The sequence below is a fragment of the Tympanuchus pallidicinctus genome, unplaced genomic scaffold (genome assembly GCF_026119805.1).
Source record: "Tympanuchus pallidicinctus isolate F22 unplaced genomic scaffold, pur_lepc_1.0 scaffold2, whole genome shotgun sequence".
Taxonomy (NCBI): Eukaryota; Metazoa; Chordata; class Aves; order Galliformes; family Phasianidae; genus Tympanuchus; species Tympanuchus pallidicinctus.
The window spans coordinates 44,257,048-44,275,786 of record NW_026294721.1 but is presented as its reverse complement, the minus strand read 5'-3'; the positions used below and the strand labels follow the sequence as shown (position 1 = coordinate 44,275,786).

The window sequence follows — 18,739 nt, the reverse complement described above, 5'->3', positions numbered from 1 at the left end:
GGAAGACCTTGAAAATTATTCACCCTGTCATCACACCAAAAGAATTACATCAAACAACTTCCACAAAAAAGATTCTTTAAGACTTTCAAGGTCTACCGTGTTTTGAATAGGAAGCTTTAATAACAACTCCTATGTTCAGATGACTCACACCAGGTTTTACCATTTTTATTTCTGCTGGCTAAGTCAGCTCCTAAATACTGCGTCCTGAATAAGATTCAACTAAACAAATGTTCTGTAATATTAATTTAGAATAAATTACTTCTGCAGTCAGCCCTGCCATGAAGCTCATTCACCAAAATAACCACAGAAATTGAGACATAAGAGAGAGAGAAAATAAATGTAAATGGGGAGAATGTGAGCGAGAAGCTAATTAATAATCATATTTAAGATGTAAGGAGAAACAAATAACTGAAAATATCCAACCTTAGTATATGTAAGGACAGCAAGGTATCTAATTTCAAGAAGTGAATTAACAAAATATTTCAGTACATTTGTTTGAAGCCAGGAGAAAAAGCCCCAGCAAAATTGTCATTTTGGATGACCACGGCATGGAAAACCAATCTTAAAGGTAATGTTTCCACTCTTCAAAGACTGAAACTGGGAGCATGTCTCTCTTCAGCTAAACCATCTCCATTAGCAAGAATACAGCGCAAACTTAAGAAGCAATCTGAAGTTAGATGCTCACAGCAATGTTTTGATGGTCTTAAAATTTATAATAAATGCTTTTGCTCTGTGCTGCTTTTTTCCCTCTCTGATAGCTATTCCATACACTGACAAGCCTCTCTAAATACAATTTAGCAATGTCTCAACAGCATTTCACCCCAGTGAGCATCAGACAAGTCTCCTGTCCAATTAAGACCTCTGCTCAGCTTCTTGCTGTGAAAATGACCACAGCTTTATTTTCAATCCACTTAACACATTTCTTAGCTATATAGGACTCCTAAAAAAAAAATGCCAGGTCAAAGCAGTCCATCATCTCCATCATTTATCAGCAGTCCTGGTCCACCAGGAAGCTCCCAGATGAATAGAGACTTGCTAACACAATGCCTATCTACAAGAAGGATAGTAAGAAAGATTCAGGGAACTACAGATCTGTCAGATTGACCTTGATCTCAGTGAAAGTCCTAGAGCAGAGTACGTGTGGGACAACTGAGGGATCATGTTCAGTCAACATAGGTTCACGAAGGGCAAGTCCTGCTTTGTCACCTTGACCTCCTCCTATGACCAGGTGACCTGACTTGGAGAAGGGGGAAAGGCTGTGGATGTAGTCTATCTAGCCTTTAGGATAGCCTTTGACTCGGTCTTTCATGGTATTCTGGAGAAGCTTGACAGTCCATGGCTGTCAGATAGACAGATAGATTCTTCGCTAGGTACAAAACAGGTTGGATGGCCAGGCCCAGAGAGCAGTGGTGAATGGAGTTAAATCCAGCTGATGACCGGTTATGAGAAAAATGATGGACATAACTCCTGACTCACTGGAAAGAGTCCAATCAGTATAACAGTACTAATGCAGTAGCTTTCTACTTTTGAAAGTGTTCACTATTTTGCAGCTGGGTAAAGAGGCATTTATTTCAAGTACACAGAATTGCAGAACAGCACAGTGTCAACAGAGAGGAAACAAAAAAAGTCTCCGTACTTTTCTTAGTTGCTTTTTGGTTTCTTTTTCTCATACCATTACTGCTTTTCTTAAACTGTAATCTGGTCTTCTCTTTGTGGCTGCTCTGTGAGACCGCTGTTGGTAGGATCAGTACAACATCCCATAGCTCTGTTTTCCACAAACCTAACAGCTGTACCCTCAGGGCAGCTGATCTGCGTCCATATGGACAGAATGAGCACCAGCAAAATAGAATGCTGCTGCAGAAAAAGAAATAACTCAGCACTAAATAGGCCTAAATCCAATGAGAGCTGTCACTCATTAACCCCAGAGACTCCTTTTACTGAGTCTCCTTCCTAACACTCAAACATAAAGCTCAGTATATCTGCCAAGTGGAACTGAAAATAGCTACAGCTGCTTTGGTTATGTGGACATTTTGTTCAGTTCTGTTCTGCGGTGTACTGACTCTCTATATTCCCTGAGGACTGAGTGGAGATTAAAGCATGGATCTAAGATGGAAATACAGAGAATTAAGATGATGGCAGTAAAACGCATTGGGGAACAGGGCTGAAGTCAGAAAACTGGAAAGTTTTAGAGGGAACCAAGACAGGTCTAAGCCCTGTAAGGCAAAAGAGAAAAGTAATTGGAGCTCCGCAGGTACAGAGAAACTAAAACAGATTGGGATGGAAGCAGAACATGTCAAGCACAAAAAAAATTAAAAAAAAAAAAAAGGAACAGCAGACTTACATTTATCCCCTTTTCTGAAAATAAAGGCATAAACAATGAAAAACAATATATATTTTTTCTATTCCAGCAGAAGCGGAGAAAGAAGCAAAACACCAAATTATCTTTAAAAAGCATACGGTCACTCAAAAACATTTTTGGTAGTTGACAGTTCACATTGACAAAAATAGGAAAAAAAATCACATATTAATAACCCACACCTTCAGGATCGGGCTTGAGAGGATGCAAACAAACCAATATTTGCACCTAAACAGCAATGCACAAACTTTCATTGTGCCAAACACCACTGTAATGCTGGGCACGCAAGGACTTGTGCTTAACTTGAGAGAAAGAGGAAACAGAGGATGAGAACTATTCAGCCAACTTCAGACTGGGGGCTACCAAGTTCACTTCGTTTCCCAAGTAGTGTTTAAGTCAAGATTAGATTTAGTTATGTCTGTTAAGACAATGCAATGTTCCCAGAAAAAAAGAAAGCATTTCATAAAGCAAATACTGACTTCCAACTATTTAAAATCCTGTTTTGATTTTACTGCAGCTAACTCAATTGGACATCACTGCCCCAGAGAACCCCTGACTTTGGTTGTTCTTCCCTGACTCAGAGAATTCCCAGATGCACACCGTTCAGGAAGCTGATCTGCCCAGCACTGCAGAAATCCCAGATAGAGCCAGAGGCAAGTGGTCACCCAGAGGTGTGTGTCCAGCTCCACAGCCCTTCAGTGCCCAGACACTCACCAAATTCTGCATTAATTAAATGAAAAGCATCACCTCTCACTTATCTCATAAGCACAATTATACATACTACATGATTCAAAGAGAGCCAGGATATCAGGGAAGAATAATGTTAACATGCCATTTTAGAGGTCAGAAGATAGAACACGAATACACTAGTTCAAGCTTCTAGTCCATACTCTCTGAATGTGAAAGGTACAGTTTTCAGAAGATGTTTCCACATTAAAATAGACCTTGTTCAACCTGATTGTGAGCCAGAAAGCCATGCAAACACTGCTGAAGATGCAATACTAATCTCTGCAATTCAGTAAAATTTAAACAAAACCTTCATTGTTAAGATACAGTTAAGACCATGGGTTAAACAGGACTTCTGAAAATTAAAAAAAAAAAAAAAATTTAAAATTGCTAAAAATCTTAGGCAGAAACTCATGGGTAGAAAAACTGAACAAAATAGAAAAAAACCCCAACAACCTCAAAGCACAAATAGACTTAAAAAAGAGAACTTAAGAAAAATAAAAGCAGAAGAGTAAGTGTTCAGAATTAGTGAACAAACGGAAGAAAAATTGAGGTCAACAACACAGTGAGAACAGATTAAAAACAATCTTGCTATGTCTTCAAAATGAAACAGATATTAATTTTGACCATTAACAAAACAGTTAATTTATGACAATTACAGGATCAAAAGCAGAACAGGTGGTAGAAAAGAAAGCACTGACACTACCCAGCTTGAGTTAGTAGACAAATGATAATGTGTTAACGAAGTTCCACTACAACACATAGCAAGTTATTAACTAAACTTAAGATGATGGGAATCCACTTGAAAAGCAAAATAGTGAGGAAAATGGAAGAAGTAAATACTTTCAGAAGTATAAAGGTGTGTAAAGAAATCACAAAGGTAATGAAACCAGAAACTGGGACGGTATAGGGTCAAAGAACAAATTATTAATTTAACAAATCAAAACAGTAAGGTTCTGGCACAACCTTTAGAGAATTGGTGGAACCAGGGAAGGGACTGAAAGGCTTAAGAAGTTCACAGAGGGAAGGCATGACATTGTTTACAAATCCAAGCAACAACATTCGTTCATCCTAAGTCCCTTACTCCTCAAGATCTGCTTATTGCTCCAGAAATATTCTGGGAAAGATGACAATAATAAAGAATCAAACCTCTGAGGAGGCAGTCAGAGCAGTGCAGTTGTGCCAGAAAACGAGGAGGCAGTTGTACAAGACACTGCTCCTAAACATATGATGGTGTAGTGGAAGGGCGAGCAAATAACGACGCACCATTTATGTATCAAGAAGAAGCCTGATCCAGTGCTTGTCTTGTAAGAATTAAGAGAAGAAAAGCAAAGACTAGCCAGACTTGCATCAAATTTCTGCAGTTTCTATTGCCAATGACAACTCCACGGATTATTTTTGTTCCTGCAATGCACTGTACTGTGTTGGCGACACAAAACCAAAAGAGCAGCTCAAGCATAACAACCTAACTTTTGTATAACTTTTGATCAGCATTTACTGCTGGTAAATATGCAGAGAGGTAATACATGGTGGCTGAAAAACATGCATTTATGAAGTTGAGTATTTCTCGAAGACATCACATACTTGTACCAATATTTTCTATTTACAGTTAAGCATTTTTGGGCAAGAGGGACCTCAGGTGATTATCACACTGCCTGCCTGCATCACAGTGACTCAGAGTGGTCCAGCTGCTGCAACATAAAATGCTCCCAACAAGCCCCAGTAAGACCGGCTATCTGAACAACATATCCTCCCGTCTGGAAAGCCTGGCTCAAAGCTGATGGCTCCAGTGCTCAATTATGTTGGCTGCAACATCTACCCAGCATACTTAGTATTCCATGGGGCTGCTATGCCCTGATCCTCACAGAAACAGGGCACTTACCTGTGGGCAGTCCTTTTCCCCTCAGCCTCTCCCGAATTGCCTGGCTCCTGTCTGGCTGCAATTTTTTATCTCCATTGCAAGAAAGTTGATCCATCTGCGAAATAGACAACAGCACAAAGTCAGGAACAAGCCAGCTGGATTCAGCGAAACTGTACTTCAGGATACACATTTGAGACCACTATGGCCATCACTGGCTGACCAAGCCAGATCTGTCCCTCACATTGACCTCAGACACCCTTTTCACATCTGCTGACAAAAATAAAATGAGCAGAAAAGGAGAACATTTCCTAAGCAAAAAGGGGCATTAAGAATCTACAGGTGAATGACTCATTCTTCTCCCTGGTTGGTTCTATAGCTTGTGGCCTGATTTAAAGTTTGGTTCTTTATTTTAATAGCTTCAGTGATAAAGGTCTTGCAAGTCTTCGTTTTATTCCATCCCAGAACAGACTCATTTAGCAACTAGGACCATGAAATGCTGTCATCACACATGTAATCACAATACCGTGCATCTAGACACTTGTTTTTTTACATTTACATAATCCCTCTGAGATAGAAGTGTTCCAACAGGATAAAACAGAATAAAACCAAGACTGTAATGACATATAATTCCAGTAAAAACACACTGCTTGGCATTTGTTGGAATTATAAACAGAGCACAAGGAAAATAAGTACTGAGAAAAGAACAATCTTAGTAATACTGACAACACAAGGCCTGTTTTCAGAGCCTGAAATTATGTGGCTAGTCCATAAGTATGGAATGGTTCAGATGAAGGGAGATGCCTCTGTCAAGAACAGTAACTTTGCAGGACAACTACAAGCAGCACATTTCACTTCTTAAAACAGCCCAATGCATTTGTTATCATTTGACAATAAATTCCCCTAAAATAATCGTATCTCAGGGGTGAGGAGATATGCAGGAGAATTGCCACACTGATAACTCAGTCCTTCTCCTCATTAATCAGTGCCCTTCCAAACTGGTAAGTGGAGAAAAAAAACAATTATCTCCTGGGATTTCAGAATTTTTCTCCTTCAGCATTCCTTCTTATCAGAATTGCAGCACAGTAAAACAAGAGGAAAAATGACCATAGAGTGACTCTGATTTAGCATCTTCTCTCTCTTCCTACCCATCTTAATCCTCAAATGCTTATGAACACTTACCCCAGACAGGCTTCCCAAGACCAGTCTGACTAACTGCTTCACATATGAAAAAGATGGGGCACAGTTACTGTTCCTGATGTGAGCACTGCAGGCATCCAGAACGGTCCGTACAGATACTCGAGCATAAATGACATCTTCACACATGCCAAGGAGGATGCTGTTGAGATGATCTCCAAGTTTGATAGGCTAATGACAAACAAAAATAGACAGGAGAATTAGTTTCAACAGCAACTTGCAGCACACATGGAAACAGACATTCAACGTGATAGAAGAACTGTTCTTTTATCGCCTACATTAAGTGAATGCCAACACGAAAGTCACCATCCAGGTTTGGAGTAAGTTAATTGTTTTTGTTGTTTTTCAACATTATGCCAGTCACAATCAGAAAAATTAAACCCTCACTGCAATACTTTTTTAAGCCTCTGTCCACTGCTCCACTGTTCTGTAATTCCACACTGTGCCAGCTGGGCTAGCATTTCTAAAGTCCAGTAACACCACCAAAAATCATCAACAAAGAAGTAAGGACTAAAGCAGCAACAACGCTGCTGAAGGAAGCAAAGCTCTGTAGTTTCAGGACAATGCCCACAAGACTGAGAACAATCTAGGTTTAATTCTTCTCTCCATGCAGTTAATCCAGCAGTGTCAGTGCAATTTGATTCCACAGGGTATGCAACAGCCAGTGTTAACATCTCTTCTCAGACGCCACAAGCACTTGAGACTTCAGCTTTCTGATCTGCAACTGTCCCAGGTGGGTTAGTCACCTCATAGGCACAGGCTCTGTCATGCTCTTTTTGACAAAAAGCACTTGGAGATAGCACCGGCCTAAAGATATTCTCCCAATACTGCTTTGCTTAATACTGTCCCTTTCTCTTAATACAAGACAGGACAGCAAAGAAATGTGAGAGCTCACTGAAAGAACAGTGGGGCTTAGGGGCAGACATGGCAGATACTGCAAAGAAGTATCGCTGCAACCACCACAGCACTGAATTCTCTGACTTCTGCACTCAGACAGAGACTTCCAAATCAATAGAACTAAGAACCCAACTACCACTCCATTACAGAAAAACATTAGAAATGGAGCATTTAAACTGCCAGACAGCCTTTCAAATTTCCTTCCTTACCTTTACACATAACACACATAAATGGGACCAAACCAAAACATGAAACAGAAATACGTCAATTCCCTGAGCTGCACAACACTGTCAAATCCCTCTACAGCAAGTCTGCTATTAAATGCTCTCTATGCAGTTCACCTGATTTTCACCCTTTATAACACTGACTGCTGACAGCTCAGCTGGAGGGGAAGGCAGCACGCAGGCAGCACATGAATTACATGTTCCACACTTCTTCCAAAAATGAGTGGTGGGTGTGGAAGATGACCTCTTGAGAAGTAAGATTCAGCTCTAAGCAGTCTCGTCTACACTGCCTGGCAAGTCAGTAGTTACTCCCCATTCCAAACAACACAAAGCCCTTCTTGGCCATTCCGTAATGTAGCTGCACATGCTGAGTCCATGCTCACCAAAGTAACAGCAAAATCACAAGTGGCTTTACTGAGGGTAAAGCCACATTACTTAAATATTTGTTTTTATACATAAGTCTGAACCAAAACAAATTATTTTCTCCTTCGTAAGTAGCATTAATTATAGACTTTCAGCCTGTGACACTAAAGGACAGACCAACCTAAATATATCTTCACAGAAACAAACACAAATATGGTATCAGTACCTTCTTTCTGTATGATAACAATACCCTCACACATCACAGGAAATACAGAAGTATTTCAGAAGTACAGAAGTACAGAAAATAATCCACACTCTTTGGCATCCCACGAGGAGAGCCCACTGTGTTTGTTCACATACAACAGCAGTCACACAATCCAGTCTGAGACTATGGTATTAAACAAAACCAAATGAAACTTACTTGGCTTTGAGGAACCTCATGGTCAGCTCCCCAGAAGAGCGTCATACCAAGAGAATAAATATGGACCTGTAGTAAGACAAAAGACATTTGTCAACTCAGGAGTTGAACTGGAACCGTAAAGCATCTTAAAGCAGAGCAAAGAACTCAGAGTCATTTTGTGTGTACACTTTCTTGGCACTTAAGCTTAGCTGACTTTCAGATTTTTCTTCCCCTTTTCCATGAGTGCTGGAGAAGCAAACTCTACTGCAACAAAATGGATGCATCTCATCAGTGTCTCTGAATTCTTTGTTCACTTTAAACTTTCCTCTCACGTTGAAGGCAGACGCCTGTGTAATCCATGCCAGCAGCCTCAGATGGGGCACAGACTGCAAGGCAGTACCTGAGGCACCATAATGCTTTGGTTTGAAGGCACAACAAGACACAAACAGCCAGCTGCTACTGCCAAGGGATGGATGCAACTCAGAGGAGAAAATGCAAGGAATGCAGGAGTATCAAAGGTATAAAGCAGTCAACTTAATCTATCATTGATGTTGTAAGATACAAATGTGTTAATCATTATATCTATAAACTAACAACTAATATCAACAGCAGTGATATTAACATATGACTTAACATATTAATCTCACCTGGAGTTGTAGTACAGCCATCAAATACTGCATATTTAAGACCAGAAATGCACAGAGTCCCTATAGGTCACTGTGTTGTTTATGACACAGATAAGTAATTACTGGAAAAACAAGTTTTTTGGACTGTAAGGAACACACACTACAGATGACTCTTGTATCAGACTGATTGCAGTATATGTGTAACTTTAAATAATTGCACAGACAATGAACAGCAATTATGAGGACAATTATAAATTAAGAATAAATCATTGAAAGAAGTCTCTTCACCAATGAAAAGCAACTCATCTTACTTAAGTCCTAAATACATACGCTGATAAGCTCTGTCCCAGTGTAGAAACTTCATGTGAAGTTTCATAAAGTCACAACTGAGTGGACAGAAGCAACAGACAAACTTTTTTTTTTTTTGCAACCTGTGAAACAGCCCATTCTAAGCCTGTAGAATTGGTGGAAAATGCGCAGCCAGAAGTAGCTGAAGGTTGGACATGAGAATTGATCTCTGCATTGGGAAGTCTCTTCGTGTATAGAAAACAAAACGTATTCTCAAAGACTCAGAAAAAGGATATAGCAATGATTTCCTGTTTAGGCCAGACTGCTTGAAAGGCAGCACAACATAACTGTCACCACTGCACCGTGCAGACATGCAGCCCCAAACACATGTAAGAGGCGTGTTCAGATTTCTCTTGTAAAATAGGAAATGTTTCCTTATAATGTATTCCAAAGAGCAATACACAGCTTTGAGACAGAGTAAGGAAGTAATTACTAAACAAAAGTAGAAGCAACATCATACTAAAAATTGCTCTCTTAAATTCAATGCATTTTATTCGTATAACATTGAAAAATCAACATACTCAGAGAAGCTCCAATCCTAGACTTCTGCCACTTCAATCCCACATAGCTGTCTCTCTCCAGTTACTTGCAAGGTACTACTACATATAAAACAAAAATGTATCCACTACATACCTCCCAGGAATACAGGGTTTCAGTTTAAAGTAATGTCTCACAGATTAAAACCCAGCAACTCTCTCCCTTTCATATACTCTAACTTCAAAACTAGACAAATAGACACATCTTGCTCTTAGACTGGTGTTTGGCATGTTCCTTGACAGCCATAGCATAGGTGAGATAGTCAGGGGTATGTAGGGAGATAGCAAATCCCAAAGCAGTCTGTTCACAAAGATATCACCGATTGAGCTTTGTACAGCACAGCATCAGGCTCCTTACATGAGATAATGCAGGCATGAAAAAGGAGGCAAAAACCATCTATGAAAAAATGTGTTGCAAATAAATGAAACAATAACAAAAAAACCCACCATGAATTCTACAAATCTCAAACAATCAGTAAACAAGAGGTGATTTTGCTCAGTAATACTGAGCAAGCACAGACACTGAGAATACTCTTTCTCCATGAGACATAACCTTTGACTGAAAATGAACCTCTTAGAAATGCACCTCTTGGAAATTAAAGCAGTCATTCAAAACATTTTACTTCATCTTTGTCTTACAATAATTCCAATAATTTCCACAATCTAGAAACTAATGCCAAATTCACTTCATAAAATCATCTTGCACTATAACTTTAGCTATATCGTATTGCAGTTGCATCAAATTTGATTTATATTCAATTTGATTGAGTGTCCTAGATTAATCAGAAGGGTATTCATTGCCTGACCACTGTGTTGTCTGATAGTTAGCAAAGCATACACCGTTCCATTGAGTTAACAAGTGAGGTCACAGCTGCAAAGCTGAAAGCTATCCTCTCACTGTCTGGTCAGAGAGCAGGAGAAATAGGAAAACACAAAGTCCAACTCCCAGACCAGACCTATTTCAGAACAAAAACAAAAGAGGAAAACACTCAGATTTCCATTAAATGACTTTAGCAAACCACAGAAGTAGAAAAAAAAAAAAAAAAAGTTTAAAATACGTTTGAAGTTAACGCAAAGCAAGACCTAAGAACCATGAAGTCAGTTCATCTGGAGAAAAACACTGTACACTCCAACACATAGTTTAGTACTGATGTAAAGGGAAACAACTAGTAAGAAGAAGCATGTGCAAGTAAGTTATTGAATAGTCCTGATGCCTTCAAACAATGCCATCATATTACAAGGGTGTTCACACAAAACACTGGGAAGAAACAAAAAGATAATTATTTACAGTTCTGCTTTTATGCCAGGAGAAAAACTTGCTTAGTTTGGCCAGGTTATTCTCCAAGTGAGGAGTTTTGCCATTGTTTTACCGTTATTAGAGTGCTTTACCAGTATAACTTTACAGTCAAGTTTTTGTGCCAAATTCACTTCTTTCCTATTTCAGGAAGTTTTCTTTTTTCCACATAAGCAAACAAATACATCCAAAAGGATGGGTATCATGGAAGAACTACACACAAACTACTATCCTGTGCAGTTCCCACGTCAGGGGTTACAGACCAGCAATCACAGCCGCTCCTGTCCTTGGCATGCTATCCAGTGTAACTTTAACACAATACTACTGTACACTATTGCCACCATGAAAACATGGTATCCTTAAATTCTTCTAACACTAGGGGACTATTTCTAGGAAATCAAGAGAAGAATCTCCCTTATTTGACTGCAGGATGAATAATATAACATCTAACAACTTGGACTGTGGCTGTCCTTAGCTGCACCCAGTCCCAAGCGCTGCACTGGGAGCATCACTCTGTGATTCATCTGACAAATGTTAAACGAGAACAGGAATGGCAGCAGCAACACTTTTCTCAAATGTTTTTAATATCATCCCACGGTATCCCAACAGTTCATTTTTTACCCTTCTCCCCACACCATGGACAAAATGAGCAGAAATTTAGTAAATTTTGTGAATCAAGTTAGTTCATCCTAAACCCAAAGTCTGAAGCTTCAATCACAAAGTAAAGAGTTCTGCTTAGTTAATAGGTGACTGAGTAATTTGGTTATGTAAAGCCAAAGCTTATAAATTCACACACACAGTTGTTTCCCAGTGGAAACATCATCACAATAGCTGCAGCCTGGAGTCGCATTTCCAGCAAGCAAAGCTGCGTTGCTCATGAAATAAACTCACGCTGCTGTAACCAGAGATTAATCAGCACTGTGTATGTGAAGAATGCCAATGTTTGGTCACTGCTTATTGATATGGTCTGTGCCCATGTTAACAACCCACAGAAGTCCTTCTGGTGATTTTTTTCCCTAAAGAAACATCACAACATGACTTTTAATATTAGATGTTCTGAATGAATACTGGCATGAAGCAAAGAATGCTATCAGTCCTGAATTTCACAAATGTGCCATTCAGAAACTTGTTTCTGATGTTTTTAAAGGCCTGTTTTGTATGTTAACCTTCCAGCTTACACTAGAGACAAAATTATTGTCTTCAACAATGTTGTCTCTCCTGAAGCAAGATAAATAATTCCAATACTATGACTGCAGAATTTGGCAGCTGTATTCTACTTTACTGAATCTGATCCTGGCATTCACCTCAGTGTTATTTTTACTTTTCTTTTAAAGCTTTCAACTTAGGTTGCTGGCTGCCTGGTTTTGTCGTAGATCAAGTAATATACATTATTATGCCATTACATTTTACTATGTTGCAGAGAAAGAGCTTGTAACTAAAAATGCAGTGATTTTCATCTGATACAGTTGTGAGAAAAAAAAAAACAAAAACAACTACATACAAGATTTAGGGAAAAGCAGAAGTAGCACAGTAGCACACATCATGTATTCTATAGACATAAACATGTTTTGATAGTCCTTATGCCAACACTAGCTTCCTTGGATGCAAGAGCAAAGTGCTGCTCTTTCTGGAGAAGTGTTGTCAAACCCTTTCATGCTTGTTCCCAGCTTAAAACAACGCTAGCTTTGGCTCCTATCCTTCCCTTAGGATTACTGATGTTGAGAAGCCAAGAAGATGAGAACAGAGCTCAGCATCCTTTTACTCCAACCTCTAAATATCTTTGACAAGATATTGCCAAAATAGCAGAGCATTACCACTTGCAACAAATGGTTGTTAGGCAAACATCTGAGAAGCGAACTGTCGTAACTATTTGTATCAACGACCCGGAGCAGATTTCATACACAACCATTACCTACCTGATCATCAACCCTTGGGGAAAAGAAGAAAAGGAAGGTGGAAAGGAACAATTCTACACACAACTGATGAGTATTTTTAATAATTAAAATAAAATTTCTGAGAGGAGCAAAAGTATCTGATTTTTTGAAGTCTTGGCATGCTTGAGTAATTGTTTTGCTTACCTCTTACATGCTATTTGCCTTTGAAAGAAATTCTTGATGTTACTTTTAGAAAAACAAGGTGAAATGTTCCTTCCCATTAGCTAGACGGGCAGTGTAGAAATCACGTAGCCACTGCTCAGGCATGGCTGTTAGTAGAACACATGCAGTTCTGCACACGGACACTTATTCCTACAGGCATAACATAGCCACAATCTCTACCCCTCACATGTACACAGAAAAAAGCAGAAGGGTCCCTCCCCTTTCCCAAAAGAAATCAATGAAGCACACAAATAAAGAATTCTGAAGACGAAAAGGTCCATTTAAAGACAGCACTCCGCAGTAGAAGAGGCACAGTACCTTCTCAACATCTGAGAGAGATGACAGGGACTGGTTCTGCAGAACCTCAGGTGCTGTGAATGCTCGCAGGTCTTGGTGGGAAACATTGTCATCAGTAAATGATACACTGCCAGATGGAAGCAAGAGGAGAGACCACGGAGAAATGATGAATCCCAGAGCAGCAGGATCAGCTGTGTTTGAAAGAAGGAAAACAAAAATTCTGCAGATTAACATACAATTGTTTTGAGTCGTTTCTTGATGTAACTTTATTTGCTCAAACACATATTCAATACCAACACACTTCCCTTTTCACCTATGGTGCTTCATAACCTCTATAGTAGTCCCTCCGCCCCAACTTCCCCCCTCCCTCTTTTTTCTTTTTCTTTTTTTTTTTTTGAAGTTGACAATTCTGTCTCAGTGTTCATATCCTCAAGGTCACACTCACAGATCTCCTATCTCCAGGTTATTTCATCTCTGAAACACCAAAAATGATCAAACGCTATAGGAGCCATGTCATGAAAGCCAACTCCAAAGCAGGAATGGAATTAATTGCTTTCCCAATAGTAATGGTGTAGAAGCAATGACCTGGATAGAGAAGATCAGGTTAGCAGAGGAAAGGAAGAGTCTGAATTAGACTAGCTGAGCCAAACAGAAACATTTTGGGGAACTTCAGTTTTATCTAGTTCAAAGCAAGAAATAATTTCACTACTGAAAAGAAATAAAATTCTAGTCAGCATTGTAAGAAGGCAAAGAACTAACCTGAACCCTTCTCTAGGATTCTCCTTCCAAACTTTAGTGTGAAATAGCAAAACAAGCACTGAAATCAGAGAACCAAACTGGCTAATAAAACTTTCCTTTTCCACTTTCTTGAGTTCAAATTCTTTTTTCTATACCTCACAGCAAAACAGCTTCATTTCACCAAAGGAGGCACAAGCTTTTATGTCAGTAAGAATAAAAAGCAAACTCATTACTTTTCCAGAGGCACTAATTTTTACTACATGATTTACCAAAGAGCTGAGGAAACACTTAAAGGATTTAAAAGTCATTCTCCTCTACATCATAAGCACCAGCTACAGAATGATCGCTTCCCTCCTCATCATCATCACCACAAACATTTTCCACTCTCCTATCAGTTTAGGATGTTCCTGCAGTGCTGGTGCCCAGGCTGCACAACTATCTTGTAATCTAGAATATTTCTAATCTCCTAGCAAATGTATTGAATTACTGCATACAGGTATCAGATGTAAAAGGATCTACTGAGTAATTCCTTCCATTTCTTCAACTCCCCTTCCTCTCAAAGCAGCTAAAAAACTGCTTTAAGGTTTCCCTCGTTCTATGATGTGGGTAGCAGGACTGTGTAATTAACTGGTGAGTACAATTATCCAGAAAAACGTTCCCAAATTCAAACTCATGAAAGCTCAGCAAGTATCCCTTCCTACCAGTGCATGCAGAGAAATTCATTCAGTAGAGAAGACAAACACATACACTGTTGTCAAACCCTAAACACAATTTTCCCTTGAAAGGAGAGAGAGACCATTAAGGTTAGAAATCATCCTAAAATGGGCAGATCCTACAGACTGTTTCCATTCATTATTTCAAGTTTAAGCTCCCTTGAGCCTGCAAAAACTTGCACTTCTCACTTCAAAATGTTTCTTCTTCACAAGCTTTTATTTTCCTGAGAGTTATTAAGGTTTACAATTAAACAGAGAAGTTCACATTCAACAATAATTTAAACCAACAAACAAAAACACTCAAGTGATAAGTCAAAGCCAAAAAAAGCATACATACACACACACACAGTATATAAAATTATAAAAAAAGTTTGTTATGGTTTTGGTTTTCCTAATTCATTTTAAAATGCCAATGTGTTATGCTACTAGCCAGAATGAAAAGCTCCAGATTCACAGCATAGAAATGCTTTCTCCCCACTCTTTGTGAAACACAAGGGTGGCTCAATCTTGTTGCCTCAAGGAAACAGATTTTGCTGCTCTCGCTTTGCCCTCTAGATCCCAAACAGATCAGTAATTACTGCAGTAGGTATCTCTGATCATGGTGGCTAAATCAATTCAAGCTCTTGTACAGAATTGCTGAGCCCCCCACAGACATCAGCACAGTTTGTCACAGACAACAACAACCACGTGCATGCTCCAAACGAAAGCACCCTAAAACAATACAAAATGCAAATATGGAACCCTACTTGGTAATCTCCCTCTTCTTGTAGAGAATATACAATAACATCAAATAAATGTGGGAGAGAGAAGAAAATGTAAACTTCATGCAGACATTAATAACCAATTCTTAGACTGCAGTACATGCATCGCTTCTTTCAAAGGGCAATCCAACTGACTGACCCCCACAAAATGATTTAAGCCAAGCATCATTTGGAACAGCCAAGACAAAATATCTGCTTGATACACAAGTAAATTTTGTCCAAGGTGATGGTTTCACTGCAATGTATAACAAGACACATCACAAGAATTAAATAAGACCATCTCTTCATTCACCTTCTCTCACTATGGCAAGCTTCCAAAGTCGGAGCTCAGCCTCACAATATGAGTCCTTCTCTAATACTTAAAATTATTAACAAGATGAGTTGAAGAAAACTCACTGAGCAATTACCTGAAACATCAGATATGGCAAAAGTAAAAGAAAGTCACTACAGCCAACTGATTTAGACCACATTATCTGCCTCTCCCAGCCCCCAAGACATTCTGTACTGTAACTCTAACCCTGCTTCCTCCAACACAAACAGAACAACTGTTATTCACTATTATGGCAGTACACAAAATGGTAAACTGAAGAAATATAGAGATGAAGAGACCCTCCCATTAGGCACTACATTCTTAAGTATTACATTATATTGCAAAGCACTTCTAGAAAGAAAACATTACCTGGTCATCAGCTTCCCAAACTAACACTGCAACTAGCTACTGGATTTTGACCAGCTGTGTGTTGATACAAAAATAAACACTGAAAAAATATTTTAAGGTTTCTGCTTAACAGCTCCAACTTGAATAAAGATGAGGCTTTCTCCTTAACGATTTGTACCATGAAGACTTTAAATAACTCTGAACACTTTATACTCTGAAGCATTTTACAGAAACCAGAGATTATGAGAATGGAAATGTGATTTAGTTTTAACAATATTAAAAAACAACCCATTTAGCCTGAAGTCCTGCAAATATTGGTTTATTCCAACTCACACTTTTGTGCCCTGTAGATGGAAAGGTTGAATTTAATGACCCGTGTAAAATACTTCCATCTATGTTCCACAGTCGGCATGATTTGAAGCTATGGACGGTGAACATGGTTAAGAGTAGAAAAGGGTTTGACTTTGACAAGATTTTTCTGTTGGCACTTTCCTAGCTTCATCTTTTAGTACCTTTTAACCAATATATTGGATCAGACTGCCTACATCATAATCTTCAATCTATGTTTACAAAGGATGAGACTAAAATAATTAATTCTCTTTTTACTTCCTTGAGGCATCCATAACAAATCAAAGCTCCTACTACGCAAATTTATCCTAAGAATAATATTTTCAAGTAACTCTACTCTTCCTTCTCACTGCCTGTGCCATGGAAAAAATCACAGAATTGTTTGAGTTGGAAGGGACCCTTAAAGGTCACCTAGTACAACTCCCCTACAGTGAACAGGGACACCTACAGCTACATCGGGTGCTCATCTCCTCTTTTAGTCTTCCAGAAGAATTCTTCAGAGTCATAAGGGAAATCTATTCCTCAGAATAATGGAGAAAACAACAAAGACAAACTCAGACCCTCTTTCAGAAGCACTGGAACTCAGGCTACAACTCTTGGTCAGTTGTATGTCCAGGAAACTTTCAGCTGTGCTGGAGATGCCAACCCTGAGTTAACTCTGTAAGTATGCAGCATGGTAACAAAACCCTTGTGAGAGCACAGCTTATCATCAATGCCAAGACACAAATAAATAGTGTGATCTTACTTAGAAGGAGAGACTGAACTGGTTTTGAGTGCAATAAAATCTGAAAGATTGTTCAGCTAAATAGCATCTGCCAAACAAATTGAAGACTTTGAAAACAGTCTTTTAAACAGTTTAACAGCACACAAGTAGCCAAAGCAAAAGAACCCAAACAATATTATAAGAAAGTTCAGGCAGTAGTTTAGAATTGATCAAAGTAACAATATTGATTGCTGATAATTCCGAATTCCTAAGCTACTTAAACAATTCAATGTCCTTTAACTGTGTTTTCTCTCAACTTTTTCTCCTTTAGGATGTAGGCATTAGCAAAGTAGTAGGAAATGACATACATAAAGTAGAAAAAGCAATCTACTCAAACCTGCCAGCAATGGGTGGCTAGAAAATGTAGATTTCTTCCTCTCTTACTGTATTTTCCCCTCCAATCAACAAGAAGACCCCACCCCATCTCCTCTTCCCCAACCAAACAGCTCCAATTACCAGGACTCACCATTAGTTTCCACCAACATCTTTCATTTTGGCTCCTTGCCTTTCATTACACTCACCCAAGCTAAGTGCATGCAACTGGGTGACTCGACAAGGTTTACAGTGCTTGAAAAAACATCCCTGTCTTTCTTCACATGCACTTTCAGATGGTATAATTTTTCTTTAGAGAAACAATTCTCCATTTACATTTTTGTAAAGTGACTGTATTTACCCAGCCAGCTCTCCTATTAGCAGAACTGTTTTCTCCCCTTCTCTTTCTCCTGTACCGAGTACATTGTTTGATTTGAACCACATGGTGTAACTACTTCCAGAACTCATAAAGCATGCTAGCACAGGAGTGGTTGAAGCAACAAAATCTTTCCCACTTTCAAGCTCTGATAAGCTTTCCCCATTTCAACCTATTTAACGAGAAGAAAGCCTGTTTTTTTTTACTTAGTGCCAAGAGCACAGCATGCTCCTAACACCTATGTGCTCACAGCCGAGATACTGCACTTCAAAGACCTCTTCCTCTGCCTTCACACAGTGTTGAATACAAGATTCAGCATGTCTGACACAGCTGATTCACCTTCTAAACAACAAAATAGTTAGTGAAGATAATTAAACAGATGTAAGAGAAGGGCAGGTCTGGTATCAGCCTTTTCAAATCACTAGATTCATTTAAGCTTCACAACTGCAATCAGGAGCATTGGATTGTTTTTCTCCTTCATTTAACAGCTTATAGCTTGCTGATGTGACAACTACCAGCCTTGATCTTCTACACCAGTGATTAGCAACTGAGCATTTCCATCCTATCTTTCACTGCTAATAATGATTGAAATCAATTTGTAAAGTATTTTGATGGGCTCAACAACTGTTAGAATTGTAAATACAAATAAGCATAAAAATATGCACATTTACTGATCAATCATTGCATTAGATATGATGTAACTTGCGATTAACAAAAGAAGACATGGAATTTCATTATGTACTTGTGTTTGGTGCTTTGATGGATAAGTAGACAGACTCACTAAGACACATAACACTTACAAGTCAAGTCATCACATCTTTAACAGAAGCTTGTCTAAAATATTTTTCCCTT

The 18,739-nt window shown here is 38.9% G+C and overlaps 1 protein-coding gene across 8 annotated transcripts in view; it reads right to left on the bottom strand.

Moving 5' to 3' along the window:
* Window positions 1-18,739, bottom strand: part of PTPN13 (protein tyrosine phosphatase non-receptor type 13) — a 105,855-nt gene that overhangs the window by 61,584 nt on the left and 25,532 nt on the right. For all 8 annotated transcript variants that reach the window (XM_052681709.1, XM_052681708.1, XM_052681707.1 and 5 more), the window contains exons 3-6: window positions 13,240-13,409; window positions 8,043-8,108; window positions 6,123-6,308; window positions 4,965-5,058 (exon numbers count right to left, since the gene is read on the bottom strand). In XM_052681709.1, the coding sequence (XP_052537669.1) occupies window positions 4,965-5,058; window positions 6,123-6,308; window positions 8,043-8,108; window positions 13,240-13,409 (516 nt within the window). The remainder of the gene's footprint in view (window positions 1-4,964; window positions 5,059-6,122; window positions 6,309-8,042; window positions 8,109-13,239; window positions 13,410-18,739) is intronic.